This window comes from Heteronotia binoei, chromosome 15 (assembly GCF_032191835.1).
Source record: "Heteronotia binoei isolate CCM8104 ecotype False Entrance Well chromosome 15, APGP_CSIRO_Hbin_v1, whole genome shotgun sequence".
Classification (NCBI taxonomy): domain Eukaryota; kingdom Metazoa; phylum Chordata; class Lepidosauria; order Squamata; family Gekkonidae; genus Heteronotia; species Heteronotia binoei.
Window position 1 is genome coordinate 63,683,368 of NC_083237.1, and position 21,422 is coordinate 63,704,789.

At 51.3% G+C, this 21,422-nt stretch overlaps 1 protein-coding gene and 1 non-coding gene across 2 annotated transcripts in view; both read right to left on the reverse strand.

Moving 5' to 3' along the window:
* Nucleotides 1-1,472: 1,472 nt before the first annotated feature.
* Nucleotides 1,473-21,422, reverse strand: part of LOC132584206 (mitogen-activated protein kinase kinase kinase 14-like) — a 57,162-nt gene continuing 37,212 nt past the window's right edge. Inside the window, exons 10-16 of the mRNA XM_060256020.1 lie at nt 18,400-18,563; nt 11,557-11,707; nt 7,350-7,670; nt 6,555-6,661; nt 4,982-5,129; nt 2,714-2,814; nt 1,473-1,668 (exon numbers count right to left, since the gene is read on the reverse strand). Of these exons, the coding sequence (XP_060112003.1) occupies nt 1,504-1,668; nt 2,714-2,814; nt 4,982-5,129; nt 6,555-6,661; nt 7,350-7,670; nt 11,557-11,707; nt 18,400-18,563 (1,157 nt within the window). The 3' untranslated portion in view covers nt 1,473-1,503. The remainder of the gene's footprint in view (nt 1,669-2,713; nt 2,815-4,981; nt 5,130-6,554; nt 6,662-7,349; nt 7,671-11,556; nt 11,708-18,399; nt 18,564-21,422) is intronic.
* Nucleotides 13,337-13,408, reverse strand: TRNAP-GGG (transfer RNA proline (anticodon GGG)). The gene has a single exon. It is a non-coding gene; the product is annotated as a tRNA-Pro (tRNA).

The following is a 21,422-nucleotide window of genomic DNA, read 5'->3' on the forward strand; positions in this document are numbered from 1 at the left end:
TACTCAAACTGGCAGCAGCTCTCCAGGGTCTCAGGCAGGGCGAAAGATTTATGCGATCTGAAGAGAAACCAGAGTATAGGTCTCGAGCAGGGGTATTTTTCAGTAGCTACCGCCAGATCTTTTTCTGGGAGGTGCTGGGGATTGAACCTGAGACCTTCCGCATGCCAAGCAGTTCTGCAGTCTCTGCCCCTTGCCACCCTCTCGGGGAAAATGCCGAGATGAGGACAAAGCTAACAATCTGCGGCATTTCAAATGCAGGGATCAGCTTGCTTCCCGCAGCCCCTCTGCCGGTTGGGCTGGTGGGATCACTTGGGGAGCCCCGGCCTTGGGCAAGCAAGGACAGCTAAGGAAGCCCATTCCCCACCTCCACCCACAACACAAGGGGCGGCCTGTCCTTCTCAGAGGGCCTGCCAAAATAATGAAGGGTCCTTGAACAAACTGCTGCCCCCCAAGAGATTTTAACAGCGCCGCCTTTTCCTTCGCAGAAGGCTGTAGGACAGAGGAAGGAAGGGAACTGTAGTGTGTTTTTATTGCTGTGTGATTATTGCATAGGTTCGATTGCCACAAGGGTTCTGTTCTGAGACCAGACCCAGGGAAGGCATCTCTTACACACAGAAGTGAGTGCGAGTTCAGTAAGTGCCACAGTAATGATTCGGTGCCATCAAAAGTTTCAAGGCAAGAGAGGTGCAGAAGCGGTTTGCCGTCACTTTCCTCTGCATAGCTGCTGCCCCGGAAAGCTCAGAAGCTCCCATCTTCCTTGATGGTCTCCCATGGCTGAGCCTGATGAGCTTGGCCAGAACTGGGCTATTCGGGCTGCCGCAGCTGTTACAGCCTCCTAAAAATCAATGGGACGGGAGTCTGACCCACATTCCCCAACTGGGGAAATGAAGTGCTGGAGGATGCTGCCATGCTTTCCTCTAAGGAACTCGAGGATGCGCTGTATGCGGGGTTCCTAAATCCTCCCCCTTTTATCCTTAGAACAACCCTGCAATGTAGGTCAGGGCTGGGCCATGCCCATCCAAGGCCACCACTCCAAGCCCTGCACCACGAGTGACAAGAGACACAGTTTCTGCTAGATTCTGGACTTCAGAAAAGCATACTGCTAAATATTTCCTATCTCCAGGGGATAAGGAGGTTTCCTGATTTCCACAGATCAGGTCGCCGAGATTTTCCTGAGGCAGGTAGAAGAACACTGCGAGTTATGAAACCAGACGCCTGTCTGGGAAACCACAGAGTGGTGGTGTTCTTCCGAAGGATTCCTGGATCAGTTTCCTGAATGCAGGTTCAGCCATTTCATGTGCCTGTTCTCTGGAATTCAGAAGCTCCTTCTCTCTTAAGCAAGATGCATTCAAAAAGCCAGCAAGGAACTGTGCTCGGACTTCTAAGCTAAAGTGCCACACACGCGAACACAGAGAGCACCAGGTGCCGATCTACTTGCAGTTCTCCTTCCTGGTTGCAGGAGGAACTAAAGGTCACAAAGCAAGGGAAAGAAGGCAGAACCCCCTAGGGCCTGGTCTCCAGCTGCCCTCGCCTGACTCTCCATTTCCAGTCGGAGCTGCAGTCGGGCGCGAGGATGCACTGAAGCTCAATGCCTGAATCCGGGACCTCCATGTCGCAGTGGACCGGCTGCCCTTCCTTGGTGAAGAAGCTGAAGGTCGAAGCTGGGATCTGTGGAGGCAAAAAAATTCAGCAAATGTAAGTGCAAAAAACGCGAAGCGCAAATACTGGATGGGGGATGCACTTTTGGGTAGCAGTGTGTGCGAAAGAGATGTTGGGGTACTAGTGGACCGCGAACTAAATATGAGCAGTCAGTGTGATGCTGTGGCAAAAAAGGCAAATTCAATCCTGGGTTGTATCAAAAGGGCTACAGCATCAAAATCACAGGAGGTTGTAGCTCCGCTGAATACTGCCTTCGTCAGGCCACACCTGGAATCCTGTGTGCAGTTGTGGAGGCCTCGCTTCAAAAAAGATGTGGACAAAACTGTGCGGGTGCAGAAGAGAGCAACGAGGATGGTCAAGGGCCTGGAGGAAGAACCCTCTGAGGAAAGGCCTTGGGAGTGTTCAGTCTGGAGAAGAGGAGACGGAGGGGGGACATGATGGCTCTCTTTCAATATTTGAAAGGAGGGCAAGGAGCTGCTCCACTCGGCAGCCGAGGGTAGGACCCAAAGCAACGGGCTCACATTACAAGCAGAAAAGCACCAGCTGGATAGAAGGAAAACATTTTGTACAGTCAGAATAGTTCAGAGGTGGAACCAGCTGCCTAAGAGGGTGGGGAGCTCTCCTTCATGGGCAGTCTTCAAAACGTGGCTGGAGGATTATTTGTCAAAGAATGTTTCATTAACCACCTTTTCTTCCCTGCTTCCTTGATTTGATACTGTTATTGTGCCAATAAAGGTTCTGTGACTGATTATTTGTCCGAGCTGCTTTAGGCTGAGCCTGCATGGAGCAGGGGGAGTTGGACTCGATGGCCCCTTCCAACTCTATGATTCTATGAAAGGCGCTGAAGAAGCGTCTGGCCCCCTGCTCGCACACCCCTTGTGACCCACCGCCAGCCAGGGAAAGAAGGGTGCCTCCCCCTGTCCGCTCCCTCCCTCCCACCAGCAGCCCTGTCTCTCCAGCACCCCTGCCTACCTGGCTGCTGATTCCAGTGGCCTCCCCCCGTCCGCTCCCTCCCTCCCACCAACAGCCCCGTCTCTCCAGCACCCCTGCCTACCTGGCTGCTGATTCCAGTGGCAACCTGCCCCACCTTGGCTCCACGGCATTCACGGATATGGAGAGACTCCCCACTGAGCAAGTGGATCTCGATTTTCACCCCTGGAAACAGAAGCCGTTTGAGAACGAAACACTGCGCCTGGAGGGAGGAACTGCTCACAGGCTGTCCCGCTGGTGGTGGGAGCTACCAAACCTGCAGCCCCAGCTCTTTCACAGACGAAGAAGAATGGGTGGTGGAGGGGAGAGAAGGCCGGAGCTACGCTTAAGCTGTCTGCCATGGATACGTTGAGAAATACAAGGGAACAACTGCTGGGCTTGACTAAACAAATCACAGAGGATGTTTCTACCGGCCAGAAACAGGGCTGGCCTGGTCTCTCAGCTAAACATGCCTATTGGGGAGTCCAAAGACCCAGAAGAGAACAGTCTTGGAAAGCTGCAAGGAATAATGGAATTACAGCATCGTATGGCCTTTTAGGTCTAACCCAGCTGTGTCAAACATGCCGCCCAGGGGCTGAATCAGACCTCCAGAGGGCTCCTATTAGGTCCCCAAGCAACTGGCTGTCATCTGCTTCCTTCTCTCTCTCTCTCTCTCTTGCTTCTTTCTGCACTACAGCTCCTTTTGCCAGGCTTGCTCAATTGCACAGGAGCTACAGAGCAAAACCTCTTATTTTCTCCACTGGCTGAGGCTCCTCCCTTGGGGAGGAAGGGGGGAAGGCAAAGCTTGTTTTTCCAGGCTCTCTCAATTACACAGCAGAGCTACTGTGCCAAGCCTCTCTCCCTTCTATTGGCTGAGGCTCCTCCCCCCCCCCCTCCAACCAAAGTCCCTGGGGAAGGAAGGAAAGAGCCAGAGCTTCCTTTGCCCTGTTCCCTAGATTCCATGAGAGAGCTACAATGCACAGCAGCCAAGAAGGTCAGAGCGCCTGCTCCGGCTGCAACGCCACTGAGGATGTTCTCCGCAGCCGAGAACGAAACGTCTGGAAGGAAAACTTTCTCCAGTAGAACACGGCACTTGAGCCCGAAAGACTCTACAAACCCTAATGATGTTACCAGCCGTGAAAACCTGAAACCATTTAATTGTGTTTGTCTGTGTCCTTTATAAAGTGTCTCTCTCTGCCACCTAATCCTAAATAAGTACGCACATGGCCTAGCCCGACAAGGTCTCATTTATGTCAGATCCGGCCATCGTAACAAACAAGTTCGACATGGATACGTGTCGGCACCCAGGTGTACAAAGTGTCCAAGGACGGCAGGGGCATCCAACTAAACACCGAAATGACGATACGGCTCAAAGACTGGCATCGGCTAAGAGCCAACAGATACTCGCTTCTATGAAAAATGCGCCATCGTCATTTCTAACGTAGCTATTTTCAGATCTTCCCGAAACGTAAAAACTAACTTTGTACGGGGCCTGAAGTTATAAGGCAACTGGATCAAGGTGGGGGGGGGGGGCGTCTCTGAAGAGAAGTGAGCAAGCGACTCCCGAAAGCTCCTCCCCACCACAAATTCTGTTAGTCTTTAAGGTGCCACTGGACTCGGGCTCTTTTTTTGCCACTTAAGGTGATTAGTTAGCCAAGAGCATACACTTGCCTGTTGTGTTCCGAGTTCGCTTCAAGGTGTTGGTATTAACCTTTAAAGCCCTTTATGGTCAGGGACCTGCCTATCTACGGGACCCCCTTTCCCCATATATCCCCCAGAGAGCACTGCGATCAGGGACAAAAAATCTGCTGTCTGCCCCTGGCCCAAAAGAAGCCAGGCTATGCGCAACAAGATCTAGGGCCTTCTCGGTGGCAGCACCAGAACTCTGGAACACCCTCCCAGAAGCTATAAGGGCCCTGCGGGATTTGTCGGCGTTCCGCAGGGCCTGTAAGACCGAACTGTTTTGACAGGCTTTTCTGGTTGACTGAAAATGGGCTGCCACCAGACATCCTACAGAAGCTGGCGGTCATAGTCAGAACCCAATACCGCCAGACTGGATCGAGACAGCGTAATAGTTTTAAACTGATAAATGTATTATGGTTTTATATGTTTTATGGAATTGATTGTTTTTAAGATACTGTAAGCCGCCCTGAGTCCACTTGCGGAGAGGGCGGGATATAAATGCAAAGTAATAAATAAATAAATAAAATAAACTTTCAATGAAGCCGGACTGCTAGTGCTGGAAGACGGATCTCGAAAAACCTAGAAACGCAGAGATCTGAGCTGGTGGATCGGCTGCTTCTCCGAAGCCCCTTATGTCTGACCAGTCGGTTTGCCAGGGAACAAGGCCTACCGTCCAAGGAAGGGGGCGTCTCCGTCGGCCTGCTGCGATGCAGCCAACTGCTCCAGCTGTAGCTCTGCCCGTTTGGCTGGCTGCCCCACGAATGCACGCCAGAACTCATAGTGTCCTTCAGGCTGAGAGAGCGCGCTTTCATCGAGCCCTAGAAAACCAGGAAGGAAAAGGGACGTCTCTGTCTCTCCGCTGGCACGCCACGTGGGTTGGTGGGGGGACCCGCTCTTCTTAGCCTCACCCAATCCCCCCCACCCCAGAACCTGCTGATATCTGCAAACACCTGACCCCCTGGGGGGAGGGGTAATTCTGCCAACGAGGCAGCAGGGTGAGAAAAGCCCTTCATGATGTTCAGCATTACCACTCATTATTCATGTTATTCCTGTGCCTTTTTTTGCACACAACGTGGATTATACTGAATGGCTACAAGAGATGGGGGAGCGGGAAAGGAGGAGGAGCCACAGGCAGGGAGGGGTAAAGCCCCTCCTGCTTGGGGAGATGGGGAAAAAAATGGGCTTGTTCTTGGGAGATGCCTAATTGACGCAGCGAAGAAAAGGCCTTTGGGGTTAAGATGAACTATTTGACTACACTCCCTGTCAAGAGGCAAGTAATAAAGGCTGTGCGTGAAGGGAAAGCCAGGAAGACTGTGGTGATGGAATGGAGCAGAGGGGCTCACAATGTCCTATATCTTCTCCCCCCGCAACGGACACCCTGCGAGGCGGGTGGGGCTGAGAGAGCTCTGCCAGAAGCTGCCCTTTCAAGGACAACTCTGCCAGAGCTACGGCTGACCCAAGGCCATTCCAGCAGCTGCAAGTGAAGGAGTAGGGAATCCAACCCGGTTCTCCCAGATAAGAGAGCTCTGGCTGACCCAAGGCCATTCCAGCAGCTGCAAGTGGAGGAGTGGGGAATCCAACCCGGTTCTCCCAGATAAGAGAGCTCTGGCTGACCCAAGGCCATTCCAGCAGCTGCAAGTGGAGGAGTGGGGAATCCAACCCGGTTCTCCCAGATAAGAGAGCTCTGGCTGACCCAAGGCCATTCCAGCAGCTACAAGTGGAGGAGTGGGGAATCCAACCCGGTTCTCCCAGATAAGAGAGCTATGGCTGACCCAAGGCCATTGCAGCAGCTGCAAGTGTAGGAGTGGGGAATCCAACCCGGTTCTCCCAGATAAGAGAGCTCTGGCTGACCCAAGGCCATTCCAGCAGCTGCAAGTGGAGGAGTGGGGAATCCAACCCGGTTCTCCCAGATAAGAGAGCTCTGGCTGACCCAAGGCCATTCCAGCAGCTGCAAGTGGAGAAGTGGGAAATCCAACCCGGTTCTCCCAGATAAGAGAGCTCTGGCTGACCCAAGGCCATTCCAGCAGCTGCAAGTGGAGGAGTGGGGAATCCAACCCGGTTCTCCCAGATAAGAGAGCTCTGGCTGACCCAAGGCCATTCCAGCAGCTGCAAGTGGAGGAGGGGGGACTCAAACCCGGTTCTCCCAGAGAGGAGTCCGCACGCTTAACCACTGCAGCAAACTCTCTTCAAACTGGAATCACTCTGACTGTCAGGCAGTCCTTCCTGCTGCTGAGCATACTTGCCTTGTCGCTGGCATCCGACAGGAGGGGCCTGTCCACGCTGAGGCACGAGAAGATCTGCTCCTGCTCCTCCAGTGAGAAGGGCTGTGCCAGGCTGCTCAGAACCAGCTCTGTGGGGAACAAGAGACGGGGCCCATGGCGGTGACCTGCTTCTGCTGTGGGTTCAAGTGAACTAGGACAGCCTTTGCTCCGCTTCCACCTCATCCAGAAGCTTCCACGCAAAGAGCGGGGGAAATCCAGTCTGGCTCTGAATTCTGCTAAAAAGCCATGGCCCAAGAGGGCTAAAGGAAATCTAGCCAGGAACCTGAAATGAGGCGGGCTGTGAAAAAAGATCAATAATAGAGAACACCCCACACTGGTCAATATAATAATCGAGTCCCACGCTGCAATATGGCTCAGCTCGGGGGAGCAGGGCTCAGAAACAGCCCCGGCCTGAGAGCTCTGAAGAGCTGACCAAACTGGATAAGAAAGGCAGGCAGCTTCATACGTCCTGCTGTCCAAACTACACAGCGCTTCAAACGTGCAGGGCTTCTCTGGGAGGAAGCCCGAACGAAACGGCATCCCGAGCAGGTGGGTCGGGTAAGAAGCAGGCCAACAGGGGGAGAATCACAGAGTTGGAAGGGACCTCCAGGGTCACCTAGTCCAATCCCCTGCACAAGGCAGGAAACTCACAAAGACCTCCTCCTAAATTGTCAGGATCCTCATTGCTGTCAGATGGCCATCTAGCCTCTGTTTGATTTTAATTTTAGCCTCTGCACGTTTTAAGAGGAGAAAACCCGTGCGCAGCTCCACCATTACCGAGTTCCAGCTGCTGGAATTCCTGTTCCAACGTGGCGGTTCTCCACTCTCCCCAGCTGCCTCGCTTGATGCCGAGTGGGGCAGAATCCCACGGCTGCAGCCATTCCTTGCGTGGGCTCAGAGAGGTGAACGGGGTCTTCTCTGCCGGCTCCCGAGGATCGAGCGGTGGGCTGGGACTTCGGGCAAAGGGCCCGGGGCTCGCAGGGGTCTCAGGCGTTCGCCCGGCTGTTTGTGGGGGGTCTGGAAGAGTGCAGTCTTGTGCCCACTGGAGGGGCCTGGGCTCTCGGTATTCTTTTCTCCAAGAGCTCTTCAGGCCTCCCACTAAAGTACAAAAGACACAAAGGGAGAAAGTTAGATTGAGTGAGTGGTTGTGTACAGAATAACTTAGAACAGGGGTATCAAACATGCGACCCAGGGACCGAATCAGGCCCCCGGAGGGCTCCTATCAGGCCCCCGAGCGACTGGTTCTTGTCTGCTTCCTTCTCCCTCTCTCTTGCTTCCTTCTGCATCACAGCTTGCTTTGCAAGGCTTGCTCAACTGCACAGGAGCTACAGAGCAAAGCCTCTATTTTTTCCATTGGCTGAGCCCCACCCCGCCCCCGATCCCCTTGGGAAAGAAGGAAAGAGCCAGAGCTTCCTTTCCCCAGTTCCGTGGATTGCATAGGAGAGATGCAAAGAAAGCACCTTTAAGACCAACAAGCGCTGATGTTTTAATCATGTTTTTAAGTTTAAGTTTTTAAGTTTATTTCAATTTATATCCCGCCCTTCCCACTGAAGTGGCTCAGGGCAGCTTACAACATATAAAATCTAACATAGAGTTTTCAATTTAAAATACATCAATTTCAACAGTTAAAACAGTAAAATAATAAAACATTTAAACAGCGATCTATCAAAATACTACACTGAACCTTCTATAGAATTTCTAATGTCAATTAATTATAGGCCAGCCGGAAGAGGGCTGTCTTACAGGCCCTGCGGAACTGGCCAAGGTCCCGCAGGGCCCTCACCTCTTTCGGCAGCTGGTTCCACCAGCAAGGAGCCATTACAGAAAAGGCCCTGTCCCTGGTGGATTTCAGACGGGCCTCCTTTGGCCCGGGGATAGCAAGCAGATTTTGAGAGCCCAATCTCAGTACTCTCTGGGGAACATGTGGGGAGAGACGGTTCCTAAGGTAGGCAGGTCCTAGGCCATATAGGGCTTGTATCGGACTCGGTATATTATCGGCAGCCAGTGCAGACTCCGGAGCCCGGGCCGAATGTGCTCCCATCTTGGGAGCCCTAATAACAGCCGGGCATTTAATATTTAATTGTGTTTGTCTGTGTCCTTTATAAAGTTTCTCTCTCTGCTACCTGGCATTACGTTTTATGATGCTCATGGCCCGGCCCAACAAAGTCACATTTATGTTGGAACCAGTCCTCAAAGACAGTTTGGTGTAGTGGTTAAGTGTGTGGACTCTTATCTGGGAGAACCGGGTTTGATTCCCCACTCCTCCACTTGCAGCTGCTGGAATGGCCTTGGGTCAGCCATAGCTCTGGCAGAGGTTGTCCTTGAAAGGGCAGCTGCTGGGAGAGCCCTCTCCAGCCCCACCCACCTCACAGGGTGTCTGTTGTGGGGGAGGAAGGGAAAGGAGATTGTGAGCCGCTCTGAGACTCTTCGGAGTGGAGGGCGGGATATAAATCCCATATCTTCATCTACCTCACAGGGTGTCTGTTGTGGGGGAGGAAGGGAAAGGAGATTGTGAGCCGCTCTGAGACTCTTCGGAGTGGAGGGCAGGATATAAATCCAATATCTTCACCTACCTCACAGGGTGTCTGTTGTGGGGGAGGAAGGGAAAGGAGATTGTGAGCCGCTCTGAGACTCTTCGGAGTGGAGGGCGGGATATAAATCCAATATCTTCATCTACCTCACAGGGTGTCTGTTGTGGGGGAGGAAGGTAAAGGAGATTGTGAGCCGCTCTGAGACTCTTCGGAGTGGAGGGCAGGATATAAATCCAATATCTTCATCTACCTCACAGGGTGTCTGTTGTGGAGGAGGAAGGGAAAGTAGATTGTGAGCCGCTCTGAGACTCTTCAGAGTGGAGGGCGGGATATAAATCCAATATCTTCATCTACCTCACAGGGTGTCTGTTGTGGGGGAGGAAGGGAAAGGAGATTGTGAGCCGCTCTGAGACTCTTCGGAGTGGAGGGCGGGATATAAATCCAATATCTTCATCTACCTCACAGGGTGTCTGTTGTGGAGGAGGAAGGGAAAGGAGATTGTGAGTCGCTCTGAGACTCTTCAGAGTGGAGGGCGGGATATAAATCCAATATCTTCATCTACCTCACAGGGTGTCTGTTGTGGGGGGGGGGGAAGGGAAAGGAGATTGTGAGCCGCTCTGAGACTCTTCGGAGTGGAGGGCGGGTTATAAATCCAATATCTTCATCATCTTCTTCATCTTCATCATCATCATCATCTTCTTCTCCTTCTCCTTCTTTTTTGCAAATGAGTTTGCCACGCCTGACTTAAGAGTCTAAGGGGCTTCCAAAGATAGAGGAAAAATCTTTGGTTCTGGTCCTTTGGTTGAAAAAAGAGAGTCAGATGGTCTCGTGCTTCACTCCATGGCTACATGCAGGAAACACCCTCAATGCTTTCTTTTAACTTTTGGCAAAACACTGGCCTTCGTGTGCATTTGAACACAATTCTGATACGCTCCCCATTTCCACAGTGATGAAAAAGAAGCTAAAACTTTCAGCAGGACTAATAACTAATCTACGCTGAATGCAGAATGCGGCGAAAGAATGACAGGAGAAGAGTTGTATTTTTATTTCTCACAAGTGGCGAACTAGTAAGAACGTGAGATGAGTCCTGCTGGATCAGACCATCTAGTCCAGCCTCCTGTCTCACACAGGGGCCAGCTGGTTCCTCTGGAGGGTCAGCAACAGGGCATGGAGGCTGAGGCCTTCCCCTGAAGTTGCCTCCTAGCTCTGGGATTCAGAGCCTACCTCTGGATGTGGAGGTTCTCTTTCGTCACCATGGATAGTAGTCACTGATAGACCCCTCCTCTACCAATCTATCTAATCCCCTTTGAAAGTTGTCTATGTCTGTGGCCATTACAACATCTTCTGGCAGTGAATTCTACATTTTCATCATTCTCTGTGTAAAGCAATATTTCCTTTTGCCCGTTCTGAACCTACTGTCTATCAGCTTCGCTGGATACCCTTAAGTTCCAGTATTTTGGGAGAGGGAGACAAAGTTCTCATTGTCCATTCTCTCCACCCCGTGCATAATCTTCTGTCAGGTTCCCCCCTTTGTCTCCTCTGTTCTAAAGTCCCAGACTGGATAGGTTCAAAGAAATGTTTATTGTTTCTCTTGATGCTTTTGGCAACCCACCTCTCAATTTCTCTTTTCATAAGCCAAATTCTTTACACTTCTTTTGAAAGAAGAAGGCTGCAGATTTATACCTCATCTTTCTCTCAGAATCAGAGACTCAGTGCAGCTTACAATCTCCTATGTCTTCTCCCCCCACAACAGACACTCCGTGAGGTGGGGGCAGATTTATACCCTGCCCTTCTCTCTTAATCAGAGACTCAGAGCGGCTCACAATCTCCTATGTCTTCTCCCCCCACAACAGACACCCTGTGAGGTGGGGGCAGATTTATACCCCACCCTTCTCTCAGAATCAGAGACTCAGAGCAGCTTACAATCTCCTATGTCTTCTCCCCCCACAACAGACACTCCGTGAGGTGGGGGCAGATTTATACCCTGCCCTTCTCTCTTAATCAGAGACTCAGAGCGGCTCACAATCTCCTATGTCTTCTCCCCCCACAACAGACACCCTGTGAGGTGGGGGCGGATTTATACCCCACCCTTCTCTCTGAATCAGAGACTCAGAGCAGCTTACAATCTCCTATATCTTCTTCCCCCACAACAGACACCCTGTGAGGTGGGTGGGGCTGAGAGGGCTTTCCCAGCAGCTGCCCTTTCAAGGACAACTCCTGTGAGAGCTATGGGTGACCCAAGGCCATCCCAGCAGCTGCCAATGGCGGAGTGGGGAATCAAACCTCTCCCAGGTAAGAGTCCACGCACTCTTACCTGTCACAGGGTGTCTGCTGTGGGGGGAGAAGATATAGGAGATTGTAAGCCGCTCTGAGTCTCTGAGATTCAGAGTGAAGGGCGGGATATAAATCCAACATCATCATCATCTTCTACGCAGAGACAGAAATGGGCTCACCCTTCTCCAAAGCCGCACAAGCTTTCGCTCTCAGCTCCGCAGCCCCGGCCCGCTTCTGGGGCTCCTTCTGGAGGCCGGCCCGGACCACCTCCGCAGTGCAGGGGTGGCAGGAGGGGGGGATTTCCTGCAGAGGGGGAGGCTCTTTCGCTATCTGCAACATATAAACACAGAGGAGGGGGAAAGGTTGGAAACCAGAAGCACTGCGGTCGACTGGATAAAGTAAAGCGGATCGTGGGGTGCCTGGACCCCGAAGTCTCACCCCTTCTATTTACTTGGTTGCACGTCTGGGGCCTGCTGAGCATCGTGGATCAAGGCAGTCATCAGTACCTTGTCTGCTGATAGGCCCTATGACACCTCACAGAAACATTTTTGTGGCTTTAGCGCTGCCCCACAGGTCACTTTTCTTCATTTATTCTGAAGAGATCCATCTTGCCTTCCCCCCCACTCCCCAAAATAGCTTCTTTGATTAAGGATTTCCTCCAAAGAACAGTGGGAAGGGACGGTGGCTCAGTGGCAGAGCATCTGCTTGGTAAGCAGGAGGTCCCAGGTTCCATCCCCGGCATCTCCAACTAAAAAGGGTCCAGGCAGTAGGCATGAAAAACCTCAGCTGGAGACCCTGGAGAGCCGCTGCCAGTCTAAGTAGACAAGACTGACTTGGATGGAGCCAGCGTCTGATTCAGGATAAGGCAGCTTCATATGCTCATAGGTCTAAGTGGAGGGATGATGGCTCAGTGGTAAAGCATCTGCTTGGCAAGCAGAAGTTCCCCGGTTCAATCCCCGGCATCTCCAACTAAAAAGAGTCCAGTTAAAAACGTGTGGAAAAACCTCAGCTGGAGACCCTGGAGAGCCATGAATGGGGCTGTGGTTCAGTGGTAGAGTATCTGCTTGGGAAGCAGAAGGTCCCAGGTTCAGTCCCTGGCATCTCCAACTAAAAAGGGTCCAGGCAAGTAGACATGAAAAACCTCAGCTGGAGACCCTGGAGAGCCATGAATGGGGCTGTGGCTCAGAGATAGAGTATCTGCTTGGTAAGCAGAAGGTCCGAGGTTCAATCCCCGGCATCTCCAACTAAAAAGGGTCCAGACAAGTAGACATGAAAAACCTCCCTGGAGAGCTGCTGCCAGTCTGAGTAGACAAGACTGACTTGAATGGACCCAGGGTCTGATTCACGATAAGGCAGCTTCATATGTTCATAGGTCTAAGTGGAGGGACGATGGCTCAGTTGTAAAGCATGTGCTTGGTAAGCAGAAGGTCCCAGGTTCAGTCCCTGGCATCTCCAACTAAAAAGGGTCCAGGTAAATAGGTGTGAAAAACCTCAACTGGAGACCCTGGAGAGCCGCTGCCGGTCTGAGTAGACAAGACTGATGGACCGGGGGTCTAATTCAGTAGAAGGCAACTTCGTATGTTCATATGTCCAACCTATAACGCCAGCCATCTTCCCAGGAAAGTTCTGTAGCTCAGTTATGGAGCATACAAAAGGCCCCTGACTCAATCCCCAGCATCGCCTGTTGAACATATGAACATATGAAGCTGCCTTATACTGAATCAGACCCTCGGTCCATCAAAGTCAGTATTGTCTTCTCAGACTGGCAGCGGCTCTCCAGGGTCTCAAGCGGAGGTTTTTCACACCTATTTGCCTGGACCCTTTTTTGGAGATGCCAGGGATTGAACCTGGGACCTTCTGCTTCCCAAGCAGATGCTCTACCCCTGAGCCACAGCCCATTCATGGCTCTCCAGGGTCTCAAGCTGAGGTTTTTCACACCTATTTGCCTGGACCCTTTTTTGGAGATGCCAGGGATTGAACCTGGGACCTTCTGCTTCCCAAGCAGATGCTCTACCACTGAGCCACAGCCCCATTCATGGCTCTCCAGGGTCTCAAGCTGAGGTTTTTCAACCTATTTGCCTGGACCCTTTTTTGGAGATGCCAGGGATTGAACCTGGGACCTTCTGCTTCCCAAGCAGATGCTCTACTACTGAGCCACAGCTCCATTCATGGCTCTCCAGGGTCTCAAGCTGAGGTTTTTCAACCTATTTGCCTGGACCCTTTTTGGGAGATGCTGGGGATTGAACCTGGGACCTTCTGCTTCCCAAGCAGATGCTCTACTACTGAGCCACAGCCCCATTCATGGCTCTCCAGGGTCTCAAGCTGAGGTTTTTCACACCTATTTGCCTGGACCCTTTTTGGGAGATGCTGGGGATTGAACCTGGGACCTTCTGCTTCCCAAGCAGATGCTCTACTACTGAGCCACAGCCCCATTCATGGCTCTCCAGGGTCTCAAGCTGAGGTTTTTCACACCTATTTGCCTGGACCCTTTTTGGGAGATGCTGGGGATTGAACCTGGGACCTGCTGCTTCCCAAGCAGATGCTCTACTACTGAGCCACAGCCCCATTCATGGCTCTCCAGGGTCTCAAGCTGAGGTTTTTCACACCTATTTGCCTGGACCCTTTTTGGGAGATGCTGGGGATTGAACCTGGGACCTGCTGCTTCCCAAGCAGATGCTCTACTACTGAGCCACAGCTCCATTCATGGCTCTCCAGGGTCTCAAGCTGAGGTTTTTCACACCTATTTGCCTGGACCCTTTTTGGGAGATGCTGGGGATTGAACCTGGGACCTGCTGCTTCCCAAGCAGATGCTCTACTACTGAGCCACAGCCCCATTCATGGCTCTCCAGGGTCTCAAGCTGAGGTTTTTCACACCTATTTGCCTGGACCCTTTTTGGGAGATGCTGGGGATTGAACCTGGGACCTGCTGCTTCCCAAGCAGATGCTCTACTACTGAGCCACAGCCCCATTCATGGCTCTCCAGGGTCTCAAGCGGAGGTTTTTCACACCTATTTGCCTGGACCCTTTTTGGGAGATGCTGGGGATTGAACCTGGGACCTGCTGCTTCCCAAGCAGATGCTCTACTACTGAGCCACAGCTCCATTCATGGCTCTCCAGGGTCTCAAGCTGAGGTTTTTCAACCTATTTGCCTGAACCCTTTTTTGGAGATGCCGGGGATTGAACCAGGGACCTTCTGCTTCCCAAGCAGATGCTCTACCACTGAGCCACCGTCCCTCCCCTAGGATGTTGAAGGATTTCAGGCAGCAGAACTAGGGAAGACCTCGGCTCAGAGTTATCCCAGTGGCTGACATTCAGGTAGGTAGCAGTGACAAATCCCAGAAGGGGAACGCCCTGGACATGCAAGCTTCTGCAGCTGCTCCAATCTAAGACGTGGTCTCCCTGTTGCTGCAACATCCTATAGCTGGAGTGGCCAAACTGTGGCTCGGGAGCCGCATGTGACTCTTTCACATACATCATGCGGCTCTTGAATCCCCCCCCCCACCCTGCCAGTCAGCCTGGAGAAGGCGTTTGTCTCATTAAATCACTTCTCCAAGCCAAGTCAGCCATCGGCTTGGAGAATGCATTCAAAGTTGCTTTCTTTCTACCTCTCCCTCCCTCCTCCATCTATTCGTCTTCCTACCTTCCTTGCGGCTTCCGAACATCTGCCATTTATGTCTTGCAGCTCTCAGGGGTTTACTCTATGTGGCTCTTATGTCAAGCAAGTTAGGCCACCCCTGTTCTATAGGCACACGCCTGGGAGTACGCCCCACTGAATATAGTAGGCTGTACTTCGAAATAAACCTGCACAGGATTACAATGTGAGTTCCCTGGAGCACCCGAAGTGCTAACAAAATTGTGGTCTGAGTCGCTGCGGGTTAGAGCCTATCTCACTGTGCGCATTACAACCCCAGATGGCAGGTGATTTTTTAATACGCACACACCCCTGGATAGTCCCGGTTTCTTCACAAATGCAGTTGATAACTGAGGAAACACTGTAATGGGGGCCAAAAAGCGATACGATATAAGAGGCAGCTGCAGCTCATTGTGAAGTTCAAAGGTCTTTAACTGCAGTTGTCAAGCCAGGATAGCAAGGGAGCAGGGTGTCAGGCAATCGGATTTCCAAGTAACCAGTCATTGAAAGGATACAAAGTAAGGTTTTATTTGATAATCCATATGCAGTGAGCAGAAGACTGGGACTGATACCAAGTAACGTTTGCAAGGCATACTTAAGGAAACTACATCCAAGGTTTCTAAACAAAGCTACAATTCTAAGCATAGCTGTGCCTAGGTGTGAATATTCACACGGTAACTCCCCCTTATCTTTTCCCCTGTGGTCTTTCTTCCCGGGACGAGGAGGAGAGTTGTCCCTGGAGGCGCTTTATCTTCAAAGGAGGCATTCTTGCATTTGTTAGCATTTGTGAGAAAGGTTCGCACAAAGCATTGGCAGCATTCTACTTCGATATGCACGGCCTCCTTCAAGGTTAGTAACCGCGGTTAAACACGGCGACTATAATTGCTAAGCGTTTTGTATTAAAAGAAATGCACATTGCCTGACGCAGGGTCAGCGCCCTTTACTGCTGTTGTGAAGGCGTCACGGCGCTTACCTCGAATTCCTCTAGCAGGTTGCCGAAAACGAAGTTTGAGCCTGGTGCCACTTTTAAGACCAACAAAGTTTAATTCTGCATATAAACCTTATGTGTGTGCACACGAAAGCTTAGACCCCCGAACGAAGCTTCGTCGGTCTTAAAAGTGCCACTGGACTCAAACTGCGTTCTGTGGCTTCAGACCAGCACTGTGACCCCAACAGAATCTATTTGCCTAGAACGGGGGTGTCAAACACGCGGTCCAGGGGCTGAATCAGACCCCCCCAGAGGGCTCTTATCAGGCCCCCGAGCAACTGGCTGTCATCTGCTTCCTTCTCCCTATATCTTCTGCATAACAGCTTGCTTTGAGAGGCTTGCTCGATCGCACAGCGGAGCTACTGAGCCATGCCTCTCTTCCTTCTCTTGGCTGAGGTGCCTTCCCCTCCTGGTCCGCTGGGGAAGGAAGGAAAGAGCCAGAGCTTCCTTTGCCCAGTTCCCTGGATCACACGGGAGAATTACAAAGAAAACACCTTCAATACCAACAAGTGCTATCCTTTTAAGCATGTTTTAAGTTTTTAAAAATATAGATTTAATTGTGTTTGTGTCCTTTATAAAGTTTGTATCTCTGCTAGTGCTACCTAATCTTAAATAGGTACACACATGGCCCGGCCCAACCCGACATGGCCCAGGCCGCCCCAACAAAGTCTCATTTATGTCAGATTTGGCCCTCATAACAAATGAGTTCGACACCCCAGGCCTAGAAGCATTCCTCTTACATTCTGTGGTCTTTTGGCTCCACAGGGTTCCCATAAAGGCTCATGCCTCCGATACATCTCTTACAAGCAGCCACGAGATTCTGTGCTATTAGAACTGAATGGGTTTTAGAAAAACCACCAAACTGCGGAGTGAAGTTTTACATTACAATGACTATATATTTAATGAAAATAAACATTATTTTATGTATTGATCTTTTGTTTCGGAAGTCTATTTACCGCCTGTCCAGAGACCAGCTCAAAGCAGCTCGCAAAAAAGGTACCGTGGAGTTATTAAATACAGCATAAATAATCAATCTTAAAACAAACCAGTAAAAAACAAGCCATAGGCATAAAAACAGCATAACATAATCACTAAGCAGGCTAACCTCCCCCCCCACCTCCAAACATAAGATTCTTCACACTAGAAGCAGATCAAAACATGAGGTAAAAAGCCCTTAAAAACTTGGGTTAAAAAAAAAATGTTTGGGCCACCACTGAAAAGACCCTGTCCTTAGTCACTGCTCACCACACCTCTGCAGGTGGTGAGGCAGAGAGCAAGGGTCGGTAAGAGGAGCTTAACTGTGGGCTGCACAAGGTGGGAGGGGGAGGTCCTTCAAGCTCCCTGCCCCCCCACCTATTTAGGACCTTAAAGGAAAGAATTAGCTAGCCCTTCAAATTGTTCTCAAATGCAAACATCACAAACATTTCAGGATCAAACTTGCTTAATGTAAGGGCCACACAGAATAAATGTCAGATGTTTGAGAGCCACAAGACATGAACGTCAGATGTTTGAGAGCTGCAAGATGGATGGATAGATGGAAAATAGATGGGGAAGAAGAAGAAGAAGATATTGGATTTATATCCCGCCCTCCACTCCAAAGAGTCTCAGAGCGGCTCACAATCTCCTTTACCTTCCTCCCCCCAACAACAGACACCCTGTGAGGTAGATGAAGATATTGGATTTATATCCCACCCTCCACTCCGAAGAGTCTCAGAGCGGCTCACAATCTCCTTTACCTTCCTCCCCCACAACAGACACCCTGTGAGGTAGATGAAGATATTGGATTTATATCCGCCCTCCACTCCGAAGAGTCTCAGAGCGGCTCACAATCTCCTTTCCCTTCCTCCCCCACAACAGACACCCTGTGAGGTAGATGAAGATACTGGATTTATATCCTGCCCTCCACTCCGAAGAGTCTCAGAGCGGCTCACAATCTCCTTTCCCTTCCTCCCCCACAACAGACACCCTGTGAGGTGGGTGGGGCTGGAGAGGGCTCTCACAGCAGCTGCCCTTTCAAGGACAACCTCTGCCAGAGCTATGGCTGACCCAAGGCCATGCTAGCAGGTGCAAGTGGAGGAGTGGGGAATCAAACCCGGTTCTCCCAGATAAGAGTCCACACACTTAACCACTACACCAAACTGGAAGGAAGGAGAGAAGGGGGGAAAGCAGCTTTTAACTTTAAATGTATTCTCCAAGCTGTTGACTTGGCTTGGAGAAGTGATTCAAAGAGAGAAATGCCTTCTCCGAGCCAGCTGACAGGACAGTGGGGGCTTCAAGAACTATATGTGGTTCTCAAGCTACAATGGCCACCCCTGCCCTAGTCTCTGCCCGTGTGCATCCCATGCTTAGACAGGCCTGTCCACCAGCCAAGGCTTGGCACCTAGCCTGGGAACAGGTGCTTACCTTGAGGCACAGGGGGTGATTGAAGTACCGAGTCCAGGGGTGACAGCCGTTCAGCAGGTGGAGCAACATGCAGCAGCTGCTCCAGACATCCACCTTGGAGTTGCAGCGCTTTCCCATCACCACCTCCGGGGCCAGGTGGGTCTCTGTGCCTAGAACGCAATCCCCTGGAAAAGCAACAGGGGAGAGAGAGAGCAGCTTTCGGTGGACCGGGCAGAAGCAAGCTTTCATTGGTGCTTTAGAAAACGGGGCAAGGCCGACTCGAACAGAGCAGCAGAGTGGCGTGTGCTTGTTCAGTCACAAAATTTCTGCACTGCCCTTCTAAGATAGGGATCCCCGACCCCTGGGCTGTGGACCGGTACCAGTCCGTGGCCTGTTAGCAACTGGGCCTTGAGTTGTATAATTATTTCAGTCAATATTACAGTGTAATAATAAGAAGACAACATTGGATTTACATCCCCCCCCCCTCCACTCCAAATTTCAGAGTCTCAGAGCGGCTCACAATCTCCTTTACCTGTGAGGTAGGTGGGGCTGAGAGAGCTCTCCCAGAAGCTGGCCTTTCAAGGACAGCTCTGCGAGAGCTATCTCTGACCCCAAGCCATTCCAGCAGCTGCAGGAGGAGGAGTGGGGAATCAGACCCGGTTCTCCTAGATAAGAGTCAACACACGTAACTACCACACCAATCTAATAGAAATAAAGTGCACAATTGTATCATCCCAAAACCATCCCCCCCACCACCTGCCCCCGGTCCATGGAAAAATTGTCTTGCCAAAAAGGTTGGGGACCACTGTTCTGCCTGGAAACCACTCACAAATTAAAAACTTACGCAACCATGAAAATAATAAATGGAGCCTAAAAATCCCCACTCGGCTTTGAAGCTCATGGAAGCGGGTGACTTCGCAACCATCGCTCTCTTCCAAGTATTGTTGCAGGGAGTCAAGTGCGAAGATGGCAGCAAGCAACCTGGATGAAAGCATGTGTATCAACACAAAGAACCACACGGTCTGAAGGGGGTCCTTCCCAGCACAAGAAGGCATCGTCAAAGTGCACCAACCCTTGCCAATTTTCTCTTTCTTAGACTCAGCTACGAGGCCACACAAATCCATGCTTTTGTCACCTCACAGCCGGTTAATTGTCACATCCTCTGGACTGCATTGCCCCTGAAGACAACTCAGGAACGACAGCTGATCCAGAGGGCAGCAGCCTGATTATTATTATTACTGGGGTCAGCTGATGGGAACATCTCTTGCCCGATTTGAAAGAGCTGTATTTGACTGCCAGTTTGTTCAGCTCAAAGCTCTTTGCGGGCTAGGGGCCCACACAAACAGAGGGCAGTCCCCTCTGCTGTCACTAGCTGCTCCCCTGTTAAAAGCCTGTTACCAACCACAGCCTGGGCCTCTTCCATTCCAGCCACACTCTGTGAAACAGGCTCTCTGACGAGGTGAAGGAAGCAGCCATAAGAACATCAGGGAAGCTGTGTTGGATCAAGCCAATGGCCCATCCAGTCGAACACTCTGTGTCACAGAAGAACATAAGAGAAGCCTTGTTGGATCAGGCCAGTGGCCCATCCAGTCCAACACTCTGTGTCACAGAAGAACATAAGAGGAGCCATGTTGGATCAGGCCAATGGCCCATCCAGTCCAACACTCTGTGTCACAGAAGAACATAAGAGAAGCCATGTTGGATCAGGCCAGTGGCCCATCCAGTCCAACACTCTGTGTCACAGAAGAACATAAGAGAAGCCATGTTCGGTCAGGCCAGTGGCCCATCCAGTCCAACACTCTGTGTCACAGAAGAACATAAGAGAAGCCATGTTCGGTCAGGCCAGTGGCCCATCCAGTCCAACACTCTGTGTCACAGAAGAACATAAGAGAAGCCATGTTGGATCAGACCAGTGGCCCATCCAGTCCAACACTCTGTGTCACAGAAGAACATAAGAGAAGCCATGTTGGGTCAGGCCAATGGCCCATCCAGTCCAACACTCTGTGTCACATAAGGACATAAGAGAGGCCATGTTGGATCAAGCCAATGGCCCATCCAGTCCAACACTCTGTGTCACATAAGGACATAAAGGAGGCCATGTTGGATCAGGCCAATGGCCCATCCAGTCCAACACTCTGTGTCACAGAAGAACATAAGAGAAGCCATGTTGGATCAGGCCAATGGCCCATCCAGTCCAACACTCTGTGTCACATAAGAACATAAGAGAAGCCATATTGGATCAGGCCAATGGCCCATCCAGTCCAACACTCTGTGTCACATAAGAACATCAGAGAAGCCACGTTGGATCAGGTCAGTGGCCCATCCAGTCCAACACTCTGTGTCACAGAAGAACATAAGAGAAGCCCTGTTGGATCAGGCCAATGGCCCATCCAGTCCAACACTCTGTGTCACATAAGAACATAAGAGAAGCCCTGCTGGATCAGGCCAATGGCCCATCCAGTCCAACACTCTGTGTCACATAAGGACATAAGGGAGGCCATGTTGGATCAGGCCAATGGCCCATCCAGTCCAACACTCTGTGTCACATAAGAACATAAGAGAAGCCATGCTGGATCAGGCCAATGGCCCATCCAGTCCAACACTCTGTGTCGCACAGTGGTTAAAAAACAAGACACCATCAGGGGATCCACTAGTGGGGCCAGGACACTAGAAGCCCTCCCACAGCCCCTTCACTGGAGGTCTTCATGACAGGCTTCAACACCTGTTTACTTGCCAGGGCTTTTCTGAGAGGGCAAGATGACCCAGTAGACATCAGCTGAGAGTGGGGGGGAGGTAGTTGGGAGTTTTTATTTGCCTTTAATCTATGTCATACTTGAAAAAGGAAAGGGGGGGGGTTAACAAACATTTCCAATAAACAAACACGCAACATCAACATTGGAAGCAAACCACCATCCCCAGCAGAGAGAGCGGCCTTCCCAAAGGAAACTGTTTCTGGGCTCACAGCTGTTGAGGCGGCCGCTGTTCCAGCAACTCGAGTGGAAGGCTGGATGCCGCGGCTTGACCAGGCTGCAAGGGGAGCTGGA